Source organism: Melospiza georgiana, chromosome Z (assembly GCF_028018845.1).
Source record: "Melospiza georgiana isolate bMelGeo1 chromosome Z, bMelGeo1.pri, whole genome shotgun sequence".
NCBI classification, from domain to species: Eukaryota; Metazoa; Chordata; class Aves; order Passeriformes; family Passerellidae; genus Melospiza; species Melospiza georgiana.
The window spans coordinates 82,221,311-82,234,464 of record NC_080465.1 but is presented as its reverse complement, the minus strand read 5'-3'; the positions used below and the strand labels follow the sequence as shown (position 1 = coordinate 82,234,464).

General features: G+C 56.0%; 2 protein-coding genes across 2 annotated transcripts in view; one reads left to right on the top strand and one right to left on the bottom strand.

The window, feature by feature from the left end:
- Positions 1–13,154, top strand: part of LOC131095541 (methyl-CpG-binding domain protein 2-like) — a 205,244-nt gene that overhangs the window by 148,721 nt on the left and 43,369 nt on the right. The window lies entirely within an intron of this gene.
- The window catches only part of MAPK4 (mitogen-activated protein kinase 4), a 56,292-nt gene that overhangs the window by 13,223 nt on the left and 29,915 nt on the right, over positions 1–13,154 (bottom strand). The window contains exon 3 of the mRNA XM_058043429.1: positions 2,533–2,677. Coding sequence (XP_057899412.1) covers positions 2,533–2,677 — 145 coding nt within the window. The remainder of the gene's footprint in view (positions 1–2,532; positions 2,678–13,154) is intronic.

The window sequence follows — 13,154 nt, the reverse complement described above, 5'->3', positions numbered from 1 at the left end:
TGTGTGTGCTGTGTGTGCTGTGCTGTGTGTGCTGTGCTGTGCTGTGTGTGCTGTGCTGTGCTGTGTGTGCTGTGCTGTGCTGTGCTGTGTGTGCTGTGCTGTGCTGTGTGTGCTGTGCTGTGCTGTGTGTGCTGTGCTGTGCTGTGCTGTGTGTGCTGTGCTGTGCTGTGTGTGCTGTGCTGTGCTGTGCTGTGTGTGCTGTGTGTGCTGTGCTGTGTGTGCTGTGCTGTGCTGTGTGTGCTGTGCTGTGCTGTGTGTGCTGTGCTGTGTGTGCTGTGTGTGCTGTGTGTGCTGTGTGTGCTGTGTGTGCTGTGCTGTGCTGTGCTGTGTGTGCTGTGTGTGCTGTGTGTGCTGGGCTGTGCTGTGCTGTGCTGTGTGTGCTGTGTGTGCTGTGTGTGCTGTGTGTGCTGTGCTGTGTGTGCTGTGCTGTGCTGTGTGTGCTGGGCTGTGCTGTGCTGTGCTGTGTGTGCTGTGCTGTGTGTGCTGTGTGTGCTGTGTGTGCTGTGCTGTGCTGTGCTGTGTGTGCTGTGCTGTGTGTGCTGTGTGTGCTGTGTGTGCTGTGTGTGCTGTGTGTGCTGTGCTGTGCTGTGTGTGCTGTGTGTGCTGTGTGTGCTGGGCTGTGCTGTGCTGTGCTGTGTGTGCTGTGTGTGCTGTGTGTGCTGTGTGTGCTGTGCTGTGTGTGCTGTGCTGTGCTGTGTGTGCTGGGCTGTGCTGTGCTGTGCTGTGTGTGCTGTGCTGTGTGTGCTGTGTGTGCTGTGTGTGCTGTGCTGTGCTGTGCTGTGTGTGCTGTGCTGTGTGTGCTGTGTGTGCTGTGTGTGCTGTGTGTGCTGTGTGTGCTGTGTGTGCTGTGCTGTGCTGTGCTGTGCTGTGTGTGCTGTGTGTGCTGTGCTGTGCTGTGCTGTGTGTGCTGTGCTGTGCTGTGTGTGCTGTGTGTGCTGGGCTGTGCTGTGTGTGCTGTGTGTGCTGTGTGTGCTGTGTGTGCTGTGCTGTGCTGTGCTGTGTGTGCTGTGTGTGCTGTGTGTGCTGGGCTGTGCTGTGCTGTGCTGTGCTGTGTGTGCTGTGCTGTGCTGTGCTGTGTGTGCTGTGTGTGCTGGGCTGTGTGTGCTGTGCTGTGCTGTGTGTGCTGTGCTGTGCTGTGCTGTGTGTGCTGTGTGTGCTGTGTGTGCTGGGCTGTGCTGTGCTGTGTGTGCTGTGCTGTGTGTGCTGTGCTGTGCTGTGTGTGCTGGGCTGTGCTGTGCTGTGCTGTGTGTGCTGTGCTGTGTGTGCTGTGTGTGCTGTGTGTGCTGTGCTGTGCTGTGCTGTGTGTGCTGTGCTGTGTGTGCTGTGTGTGCTGTGTGTGCTGTGTGTGCTGTGTGTGCTGTGTGTGCTGTGCTGTGCTGTGTGTGCTGTGCTGTGCTGTGCTGTGCTGTGTGTGCTGTGTGTGCTGTGTGTGCTGTGCTGTGCTGTGCTGTGTGTGCTGTGCTGTGCTGTGTGTGCTGTGTGTGCTGTGCTGTGCTGTGTGTGCTGTGTGTGCTGTGTGTGCTGTGCTGTGCTGTGCTGTGCTGTGCTGTGCTGTGTGTGCTGTGCTGTGCTGTGTGTGCTGTGCTGTGTGTGCTGTGTGTGCTGTGCTGTGCTGTGTGTGCTGTGTGTGCTGTGTGTGCTGTGCTGTGCTGTGCTGTGCTGTGCTGTGCTGTGTGTGCTGTGCTGTGCTGTGTGTGCTGTGCTGTGTGTGCTGTGTGTGCTGTGCTGTGTGTGCTGTGTGTGCTGTGTGTGCTGTGTGTGCTGTGCTGTGTGTGCTGTGTGTGCTGTGCTGTGTGTGCTGTGCTGTGCTGTGCTGTGCTGTGCTGTGTGTGCTGTGTGTGCTGTGCTGTGTGTGCTGTGCTGTGCTGTGTGTGCTGTGCTGTGCTCTGCTGGGCTGTGCTGTGTGTGCTGTGTGTGCTGTGCTTGTGTGCTGTGCTGTGTGTGCTGTGTGTGCTGGGCTGTGTGTGCTGTGCTGTGCTGTGCTGTGCTGTGCTGTGCTGTGCTGTGCTGTGCTGTGCTGTGTGTGCTGTGCTGGGCTGGGCTGTGCTGCGCTGTGCTGTATTGTGCTGCGCTGCCTGGGCTGTAGCTCCTGCAGCAGGCACATGGCAGCTGTGCCCCAGCTTGGGAATCAGCACAGCTTACCTCCCAAGACAGCATTTTGGGACTCTATTAAATACATATTTTCTTATCAATAGCATCAGAGCTCAGCTTCAAATGCTGCACTGATAACTCCTTGCTGTGCCTGTGTTGTCTTCTCTTCTTGCACATCACTTTTACAGTGGCAATTCGTGCTTACAGGTAAATCCTAAAGATGGGTGGTGGCATTCATGTCCTCCCTCAAAGGAAAGGAACAGCTTGGAGACAGCAATCACGATCCAAATCCACGGCATGGAGCACAAACCTCCTGGGACAGGGCACGAGCATCTCCCCTCCTCGCACAGGGGAATTGCCTCGGCCGGGCCAGAATGCCTGGGAATGGGTAGCAAGGAAAGGGGAAGGAGAACAGGGAATCAACGTGAGACAGAAACCTACCAGCGAAGAGCATCCTCCCGGTCAGCATCTCGGCCAGGATGCAGCCGGCTGCCCACATGTCGATGGCTTTGGTGTAGTTGTTGGGAGACAGCAGGAGGCGCGGGGAGCGGTACCACTTGGTCACCAGGCCTTCGGAGAGGTACCCCTGGAACGGCAGGGACGGGGATCAGGACAGGGAGCAGGACAGGAGCAGAGCTCCTTCAGTGTGGGCAGGGACAGGGATCAGGACAGGGATCAGGACAGGAACAGAGCTCCTCCAGTGTGAACAGGGACAGAGATCAGGACAGGGAGCAGGACAGGAACAGAGCTCCTCCAGTGTGAACAGGGACAGGGATCAGGACAGGGAGCAGGACAGGAACAGAGCTCCTTCAGTGTGGGCAGGGACAGGGATCAGGACAGGGAGCAGGACAGGAACAGAGCTCCTTCAGCCCGGGCAGGGACGGGGATCACGACAGGGAACAGGACAGGAACAGAGCTCCTCCAGTGTGGGCAGGGACAGGGATCAGGACAGGAACAGAGCTCCTCCAGTGTGGGCAGGGACAGGGATCAGGACAGGGAACAGGACAGGAACAGAGCTCCTTCAGTGTGGGCAGGGACAGGGATCAGGACAGGAACAGAGCTCCTCCAGCCTGGGCAGGGACAGGGATCAGGACAGGAACAGAGCTCCTCCAGTGTGGGCAGGGACAGGGATCAGGACAGGAACAGAGCTCCTCCAGCCTGGGCAGGGACAGGGATTAGGACAGGGAACAGGACAGGAACAGAGCTCCTCCAGTGTGGGCAGGGACGGGGAGCAGGACGGGGAACAGGCAGCAGAGAGGGCTCAGGACAGGAACGGGCAGCAGAGCTCCTCCAGCCTGAGCAAAAAGGGCTCAGGACAGGAACAGGCAGCAGAGCTCCTCCAGTGTGAGCAAGAACAGGGCTCAGGACAGGAACGGGCAGCAGAGCTCCTCCAGCCTGAGCAAGAACAGGGCTCAGGACAGGAACGGGCAGCAGAGCTCCTCTGCCTGTCCTGATCCATCCCGGCTGCAGCCCCACCTCAGGCGATCCTGCCCCCATGCCCTCCTGCTGCTGTGGCTGGCTGGAGCTGCCTGCCCCTCGGCAAAGAGGGATCTGGGTCACACCGGGGGGGACAGAGGCACCCCAGGGCTCCGCCAGGGAGGGCACTCGCTGTTTGTCACTGTTTGTCACCATGGTACTGCAGCACCGCCGGCCAAGGACAGATGGCTCCGGCAGCACAGACCTGCGGATCACACCTGCCCGAGGCACTCCAGGTCAGCGCTGGAGGGCTTGGATGTATCCCGCAGATCCCAGTCCCTCTTCACGAGAGACCTTGCCCAGGAGAACACAAGGGTCAGGGAGGATTGCTGGCACGGTGTGGAAGGAAAGCCTCCCGCACCAGCGGCTGTGTGCTTGTGGAGCAGAGCTGCCAAGGGCCCGCAGCCAAGGCTCCTAAAACAGGATCCCATGGGAAACACGGGAATGCCCTTCTGGGAACACCTAGCTGAGGCAGGGATGGGAAACCCTGCTCTTCCTGCCTGAGCCTGACTGAGCCTTGGCCAACAAATCACCTGTGTCCCTTGTCACAGGCTGCTGGGGGCTGGCATGGCCAGGGCAGCTCCTCGCCCCATCCCAGTGAGGATGAAGAGGGGCAGCTCCTCACCCCATCCCACTGTGCTCACACTGAGGATGAAGAGGGGCAGCTCCTCACCCCATCCCACTGTGCTCACACTGAGGATGAAGAGGGGCAGCTCCTCACCCCAGCCCCACTCTGTCACACTGAGGATGAAGAGGGGCAGCTCCTCACCCCATCCCACTGTGCTCACGCTGAGGATGATGAAGGGCAGCTCCTCACCCCAGCCCCACTCTGTCACGCTGAGGATGATGAAGGGCAGCTCCTCACCCCAGCCCCACTCTGTCACACTGAGGATGATGAAGGGCAGCTCCTCACCCCAGCCCCACTCTGTCACACTGAGGATGATGAGGGGCAGCTCCTCACCCCATCCCACTGTGCTGGCAGTGAGGATGATGAGGGGCAGCTCCTCATCCCAGCCCCACTCTGTCACACTGAGGATGATGAGGGGCAGCTCCTCACCCCAGCCCCACTCTGTCACGCTGAGGATGATGAAGGGCAGCTCCTCACCCCAGCCCCACTCTGTCACACTGAGGATGATGAAGGGCAGCTCCTCACCCCAGCCCCACTCTGTCATGCTGAGGATGTCATTTGGGATGCTTTACCTGGTTCCACAGAAGCTCTCAGCATTTTCTGTGGGACAAAGGCCATCACCTCCCTGCAGCAGGGCCCTCCTGCTCCTGAGCCCACCAGCAGATCTGTCACCAGAGCCAGGTGCTCACGGCCCTGCTGTGTCCCAGCAGCCTGGGAATGACCCTGGCACCTCCAGGGACCCCTCACTGCCACACAGGCTGGGCATGGATGGTTATTGCACCGGGATAACGTTGGAATATTCATAAGCAGACCTTTCTATATTAAATATAATGCATTAACAGAAGGAGTTAGATGGAAATGCAGCAGGAGCAGCAAAATAAAATTAAATTATAAAGCCGAATTGCATTTAAATGCCACAAAGCATTTGGAGAATGTAAAAATGCAATGACAGTGTGAACACAGTTCACATAAAAGTGTATTTGAGAGCTCCATCCCTGCTGATTCAGTTCCAGAGATCATTTTCAGCTGCACTGTAGCTGGAGTTGTGCTGTGCAGCATCTCCTGGGGTGCTGTAGGATGCATCTCTCCCCCAAACACGAGAGCAGTGCACACCACAAACACCACGAGGCTGATCACTGATCACACTCCTCCTCTTCCCCCAGCTCCCAAATGTGCGAGTCACCAAGCTTTTAATCATGAAGGGCTTGCTCTTAAAAGAACGTTTTAATTTTGGCCTCCTCACGGTAAGTTGTAACTGAGACTGATTAGCTGAGAAGTTTCCTTTAATGCTGTTGCATTTCTGCTAATGCTGCTCAATCAGAACCAGCACAAAAGCCCGCAGGCATTATCCCATCAAACCAACACTTCTCAGCTATGGCAATTATTCCCAGCAATGGAAACCATGGTGTTTACTGGAGAATCCCAGGAAAATGAGCTCTGAGGGTAGCGATCCAGGGCAGTTCTTATCTGGAGCCATCTCCTCCCTCTCCTGGGGAAGGAGTGCCACCCTCCTGGTGGATGTGACACTGCTCATGGGTTTGTCCTCCCTGACAGCAAGGAGGATCCGAGTTCTCGGGGGTGTCTGCACCATGCAGGACGCATGAGCAATACCCTGCAAATATCTCAAAGTCACAACAACCCAAACATTTTCCTCCCCTCACATCTTGGAGAAAATTCCCTGCAAAGCTCGCCAAATGGACACATCTGTGACCTTCCTGCTGCCATGTGAGGCTCCTGGTGGTGGTGGTTCATCCTCACCGTGCTCCCCTCTCCTGCTGCCCTCACCCCAGGTGTGACTGCCATCTCCCTGATCCATCTGCTGGGAAACCTTGGATCGCCCCAGTGTGCCCAGGAAGGACCCACAGGGAGGAGGAACCTGCAGCTGCTCTGCGTCCCCCACTCATGGTCCCTGGAGCTAAAACCCCCAGCACTGAGGTTTCCACCTCACGGATCCCAGCACTGAGTCCCCACCTGATGGACCCCACCATGGAGGTCCTCACCTCATGCACCCCATCATGAAAGTTCCCACCTCATGCACTCCACCACTGAGGTCCCCATCTCATGGACCCCACCAGTGAGGTCCCCACCTCGTGGACCCCACCATTGAGGTCCCCACCTTGTGCACCCAGCACTGAGATCCCCACTTCATGCACCCCAGCATGGAGGTCCTCACCTCATGGATTCCACCATGAAGGTCCTCACCTTGTAGACCCCACCATTGAGGTCCTCACACACCCCACCATGGAGGCCCCCATGTCATGGACCCCACCATTGGGGTCCCCACCCTGTGGACCCCAGCATGGAGGTCCCCACCTCATGGACCCCACCAATGAAGTCCCCACCTCATGGACCCCACCAATGAGGTCCCCTCCTTGTCGACCCCTAGCACTGAGGTCCCCTCCTCATGGATCCCACCATTGAGGTCCTCACCTCAGGCATCCCATCATGAAAGTCCGCACTTCACGGACCCCAGCATTGAGGTCCCCACCTCATAGACTCCACCACTGAGGTCCCCACCTTGTGGACCCCACCATGGAGGTATGCACCTCACGGACCCCACCACGGAGGTCCCCACCTGATGGACCCCAGCACTGCCTCCTGGGGCATTCCACACCAGGCTCTGCATTATCCCTCCCCTTCCTCGGGGTGGGCAACACAGGGAGGAGCAATTGGAGGTTTGGGAATCGAGACTTTTCCGACCTGGCTCGAGGTCCTGCCATGGGCAGCACAGCCTCGAGCAGCTGATACAGCCCCAGCACCTTCCCCTGGCTAAAACCTGGGCTAGATCCCTCGGCGTTTCAGAGAATACCAAGCTCCTGTCCTGCTGCCTGGAGGAAGGGACTGCCGTGCCCTGGACTAAGAGGCGCTATCATCTCTGAATGATGGATGGGTGGATGGATGGATGATGGATGGATGGATAGGTGGATGGATGATGGATGGATGGATGGATGGATGGATGGATGGATGGATGGATGATGGATGGATGGATGGATGGATGGATGATGGATGGATGGATGGATGGATGGATGGATGGATGGATGATGGATGGATGGATGGATGGATGGATGGATGGATGATGGATGGATGGATGGATGGATGGATGGATGGATGATGGATGGATGGATGGATGGATGGATGGATGGATGGATGGATGGATGATGGATGGAGGGATGGATGGATGGATGGATGATGGGTGGATGGATGGATGGATGGATGGATGGATGATGGATGGATGGATGATGGATGGATGGATGGATGGATGGATGGATGGATGATGGATGGATGGATGGATGGATGGATGGATGGATGGATGATGGATGGATGGATGATGGATGGATGGATGGATGGATGGATGGATGGATGGATGGATGGATGGATGGATGGATGATGGATGGATGATGGATGGATGGATGGATGATGGATGGATGGATGATGGATGGATGGATGGAGGGATGGATGGATGGATGGATGGATGGATGGATGGATGGATGGATGATGGATGGATGGATGGATGGATGATGGATGGATGGATGATGGATGGATGGATGGAGGGATGGATGGATGGATGGATGGATGATGGATGGATGGATGGATGGATGATGGATGGATGGATGGATGGATGATGGATGATGGATGGATGATGGATGGATGGATGGATGGATGGATGGATGGATGGATGGATGATGGATGGATGATGGATGGATGGATGGAGAAATGGCACGGCAGCTCTGGGATCCAGGACCATGAAGTCACTGCCATGGCACCTGAGCAGGGACTCAGCCCCGGCCTGAGGGGCCAGGCTGGCGAGCCCAGGCTGTGCTGAGGCTCCAGCACAAGGATTTCAGTGTTTATGCAGATTCAACCTGACAGAAAGACCGAGAGCCAAAGCATATTAATTAGTTCTAATTAAGATGGAACATACATCTTTGTGACAATAGTCTGTGGATTCAGCACTGAAGAATCTCTTTAAGAAGAAAGATAATGGAGTTAATTGAAAAATGGAAGGAGTTTCAAGCCTAAGCCCTTCCATGCTATATTTTGGTTTTTCCTTGCGATTTTCAAGTATCTTTTTCCTGCTTCTCCTCTTGTCCCCCCGCGTGTGTGGCAACAGCTCAGGCAATCTAGAAAGGTGATGAATTCACTACAGGTAGGATAAGCATCGAGTGGTCTCTAACAGCGCAGCAAGGGAACTGGAAAGCAAAGGGAAATGGATGTTTTCTCAAATTCTTTACACAACACATATTTTAAACACCAGAAGGAGAAACAATTCAGGGCAGGTGCGGGTGCACCCAGTGTGGCCCTGGGGACAGCACACTGAACCTGCCCTCCAGGGCACAGCAGGGCAGCACATGGGGGGCACAGAGCTGCTGGTGATGCACAGCCACCTCCATCCACCCCCGGGGCTCCACAGCCACCTCCATCCAACCCCGGTGCTCCACAACCACCTCCATCGAACCCTGGTGATCCACAGCCACCTCCATCCAACCCTGGGGCTCCACAACCACCTCCATCCACCCCCAGGGCTCCAGGATCACCTCCATCCACCCCTGGTGCTCCACAGCCACCTCCATCCACCCCCGGGGCTCCACAACCACCTCCATCCACCCCCAGGGCTCCAGGATCACCTCCATCCACCCCTGGTGCTCCACAGCCACCTCCATCCACCCCCGGGGCTCCACAACCACCTCCATCCACCCCCAGGGCTCCACAACCACCTCCATCCACCCCTGGGGCTCCAGGACCACCTCCATCCACCCCCGGGGCTCCACAGCCACCTCCATCCACCCCTGGGGCTCCAGGACCACCTCCATCCACCCTCGGGGCTCCACAGCCACCTCCATCCACTCCCAGGGCTCCACCCAGAGCTGAAGGAATCCAGGGACCGTGGGAGTTCAGGATTCACCTGCTGCAAACTGAGCAGCCCCCACGCCACAGCCCAGGGATTCTACAGGTGTGTTCCACACCAGAATCCGCCTTCCTGCAGCCAGAAATCTGCAGAGGTGCAGACCAGGTGCTCTCAAGCTGGAGATCCATCAAGATCCAAGCACAGCCTGTGCCTCCAGCCACAAACACGGTGGGGATTTCTGCTGCTGCACCTGTGGGAGCCGGATCAGGTCCTGGTGCAGATGGGGGGCTCAAAATAGCAACAAGCCCAAGCTTTTGGAATAATCCAGGAGCAGCAGCAAGCATCTGCCTGCTCACAGCAGGGTTTTTAACCTCATTTTATAAAATGCAGGTCGGGCAGCTCTAGGAGGGGCTGTGGGAGATGCTGGGTTTGTGGGAATGTTGCTCCACAGGAGAACAGTAGATGGGCTGTGGTTCGTGCCACAGCAAGGTGACAGCTCTGGTTTTGGGAGGGCAGAGGGCGTTCATCCAGGATCATGGGGCTCATCACAGGCAAGGGCAGGACAAACGAGCTGGGGTCACAGCAGGGAGGTCAGGAGGGTGGCCGCACAGGCTGGACACGGAGGGTGGTCCTGGCCACAGGTGCACACAGCCCCACAGCCTCAGCCCCTCTGAACTCCTCCCCACCACCCGAACTGGGAATTCTGTCTTTCCACTGGATGGACTGGAAGCTATTATGCTTGTGCTGAATGGCAAGTACGGAACTAAAGGAGGACTTCAAAGCTTTGAGGATGGTCTGTGAAGTATTTCCCACAGTAACTCCCCCAAAAGGGCTGGCACGCCTCCATGGGGTGGAGTTTCTGCTAGTTAATGGTGTAATGAATGCTGCCGACAGGCAGAGGGAGAGCAGGTCCTTTGGGAGCACCGTGCTGACGTCCCCAGGTGCTTTTGGGCACTCAGAAGGGACAATCTCTCTTGCACAACACAGGGAGGGTGAGGATTGTTTTGGTCCATGGCCGTGTCACCCAGGGATGACAAGTCTCTGTGTCCCTGTCAGCAGGAATGTTCTGTCCTTCCCAAACAGGACCAACCCAGTGCTGGGGATCCAACTCCCCATGCGGGATGCACTGCTGGGGATGGGCCTGCCCTACAAAACATTGATAAGCCTGCCCTACAAAGCGTTAATTATTTTACACTCCTGACCTCCACTAGGTGTTCGTGCCAATATTTAATGTGTGACTCTGCTGTGTCCCTGCTATGCCACGAGCCGAGGGAGCTCAGGAGGGGAGAGCAGAGCAAGAGCATCTCCCTTGTACAGCTCTGCCCTGCCAGACCGGGAACAGAGGGATCTGAGCTAGCCTGGAGAGCCCAGGGAGATTATCCAGGCAGGAATGGTGGGGATGGATGGATGGATGGATGGATGGATGGAGGGATGGATGGGAGATGGGCAGCAGTCCCAGGAGCCTCTGCAGATGCACAGGCTGGGACAGACAGAGTTTCAGACACAGAGATGCTACTGTCCCCATACTGCTCTTTACATGAAGAAAGGTACGAGCAGCAAAAACAGACAAATGGTGGGAGAGACAGAGCCAAAGCTGCTCTGCTTCACATCTGGGGAGGGGAGCCCCTCAGTGTGCCTCAGGGCATCCCCCAGGGCTGGGCAGCTCTCCCCTTCCACCACGTTATTCCAGCTCAGCATCCCCAGGGCTGGGGAGCTCTTCCAATCATCTATTCCCAGTTCAGCATCCCCCAGGGCTGGGCAGCTCTCCCTTTCCCACCATGTTATCCCAGCTCAGCATCCCCCAGGGCTGGGGAGCTCTCCCCACCACATTATCCCAATCCAGCATCCCCAGGGCTAGGGAGCTCTCCCTTTCCCACCACGTTATCCCAACTCAGTGTTTGGCTGAGCAAAGTCACATAAACAAGACATCCTGCCAGGCAAGGGCTCTTTGTCAGGTGGTATGTGTATTCCAGGCTGTGTTTAAAATTCTGCTCACAATCCAGCGTGGCTCATATTTGCCATTTTAACACTCAGCAAGGCAGTTTGGGGTTTGAGAAACGTCAGGTCAGATGAGATGTGACCTTTGAGACAAATAAGACCACAACCTGCAATTGTTTGTGTTAGCAGAGCCCTGCCATTAGTGTAAGCGTATTCCAGACACACAAAACATGCTAAGAGGAAAAAAATCCATGTGCTCAAGACAACAAGGAGCTCTCAGGAAAGGCTCTCAGGAAACCATGAGGACAGAGCTGGTTTAGACAGAGGTTTGGATCTGCTGGGTCTTTGGGGTGGTTAACTGCCCAAAGGGTGCAGATTGCCCTCAGGCAGGGCTGTGAGGGTCCCTGCTTTGCTCAGGCCGATGCCTTGGGGTGCCTGCCTGGAACAGAGGCTAGGCAAGACTGAGAGAATAAAGTGGGGGTTTATTAAAGGCCCTCCCAGAGGCCTCACCCAAGGTGGATGAGGGTGACATCATGGTTTTTCACACAATTATAAATTTTGTCTATTTACATATCAGGGGTTAATCCCACAATTACAGCTTCAGGTAATGAAGTCACACACCCCCAGTTTGCTCCCCTCCCCCAGTTTACTTTTGTTTGTACTTTTCAGGCCCTGAGCCTGTAGGGCATCCTTGGATCTCAGGGCAGAGGGATTGTTCTGCCTGCCCAAAATGTGAAGCCAGCACCTAACACTGTATGGAGTTTAGAGCAATGCACTAAAGCAGTATAGGATTTGAAAAATATAAAAGATAAAATCCTAGGGCATCAGGGGGGCCCCGGGGTGGAGGCCCCAGAGCCTCAGACTCGGGATGCTCCACTGCTCTGCCTCCTGCTGCTGCCTCCTGCCAGAGCACGGAGCTCATCAATCTGAGGAAACCTTGTGGGAGAGAGGAGCTTGAAAGAGAAGCAGCGAAGGAATTGATTTCTCTGAGCCATTTCTGAAGCGCTGGACATCAAAGGCAGGGCTGACCCACACCCCATCCTGCTGCAGCCCGGCCTCTGTGGGCCCTGGCACACCCAGCCCTGCCACTGCAGGGATCCCCAAGAGCTGACATTATTGCTGCTCCCTGAGCAGCACCCAGCTTGCTCTGCACACTCAGATGGGCTTCTTTGCACTGATGCTCCAGCCTCCCACCCGTGAGGAACTGGAGATGCAGTGGCATCTGGCAGAGTTAAACACCAACACGGAGCTGCAGCCCTTGACAGCTCCTTCCACTGCACTGGCTGCTACTGAGGCAACAGGGAATTGCTTAGAAATAACAATAATTCTGCAGCAGACACAAACAGATGACTCCTACCCTGATCCCACAGTCCTTGACAGCACCATGTTCCTTAAATCAGAGACTTCCTGTGTTCATGTAGCCTGCCTCCTTTGCAGGAGTTTTCTCTGGGAGTTACCTGACTTTAAACAAACAAATCACACGTTTGAAGAGCCGGGAGCCTCTTCCTGAGCTGGGCCATAAATAATGAGTGAGGAATGGAGCACAGAAAGAGCAGGCAGAATGAGAGGGACTCTGAGCTTGCTTCCTGCAGCCTCATTCCTTCTCCCCAGGCTCTGTTTCTCCCCACAGCCCAGACTGATATCCAGAATAAATCAGCTCAGGATCACGGGATTGTCTTTTTGCCATTCTCTGCTGCCTCCCCTTCCACACCTCCCATCCCAGAGCGATGGGCAGGAGCCCACTGGGAACTGCAAAGTGCATTTAAACCTGTTAAATCTGCTGTACAACAACAGATCCATGGGGCCCACGGACACATCCAGCTCTAGAAAACAGATTCTGTCTCATCTCACCACACCACACAGTGGCTTTAACCAGAATCCAGCTGCAGACCACACCGTGGTTTTGTGCTCTCCCAGGCTGATGGAGGCTCCTCCACGTTCCTGCACTGCTCAGGAGCTCCAGCCTGGAGGGCAACCTGCCCTTCACATCTGCAGCTCTGTTCAGGATCCACTGTGACACACCATGGCTGTGTGTCACAGAGCCTTCTCACCCCTCCTCCCTCCCTCCCTCCCTTGCACACTGTCAGCACTGCCCCGGCCGCTCATGTTATTGTTCCTCCCTGATACACCGAGTGCCAAACAGCAGAGAACTCCGTGTGTCATTTGGATCCAGAC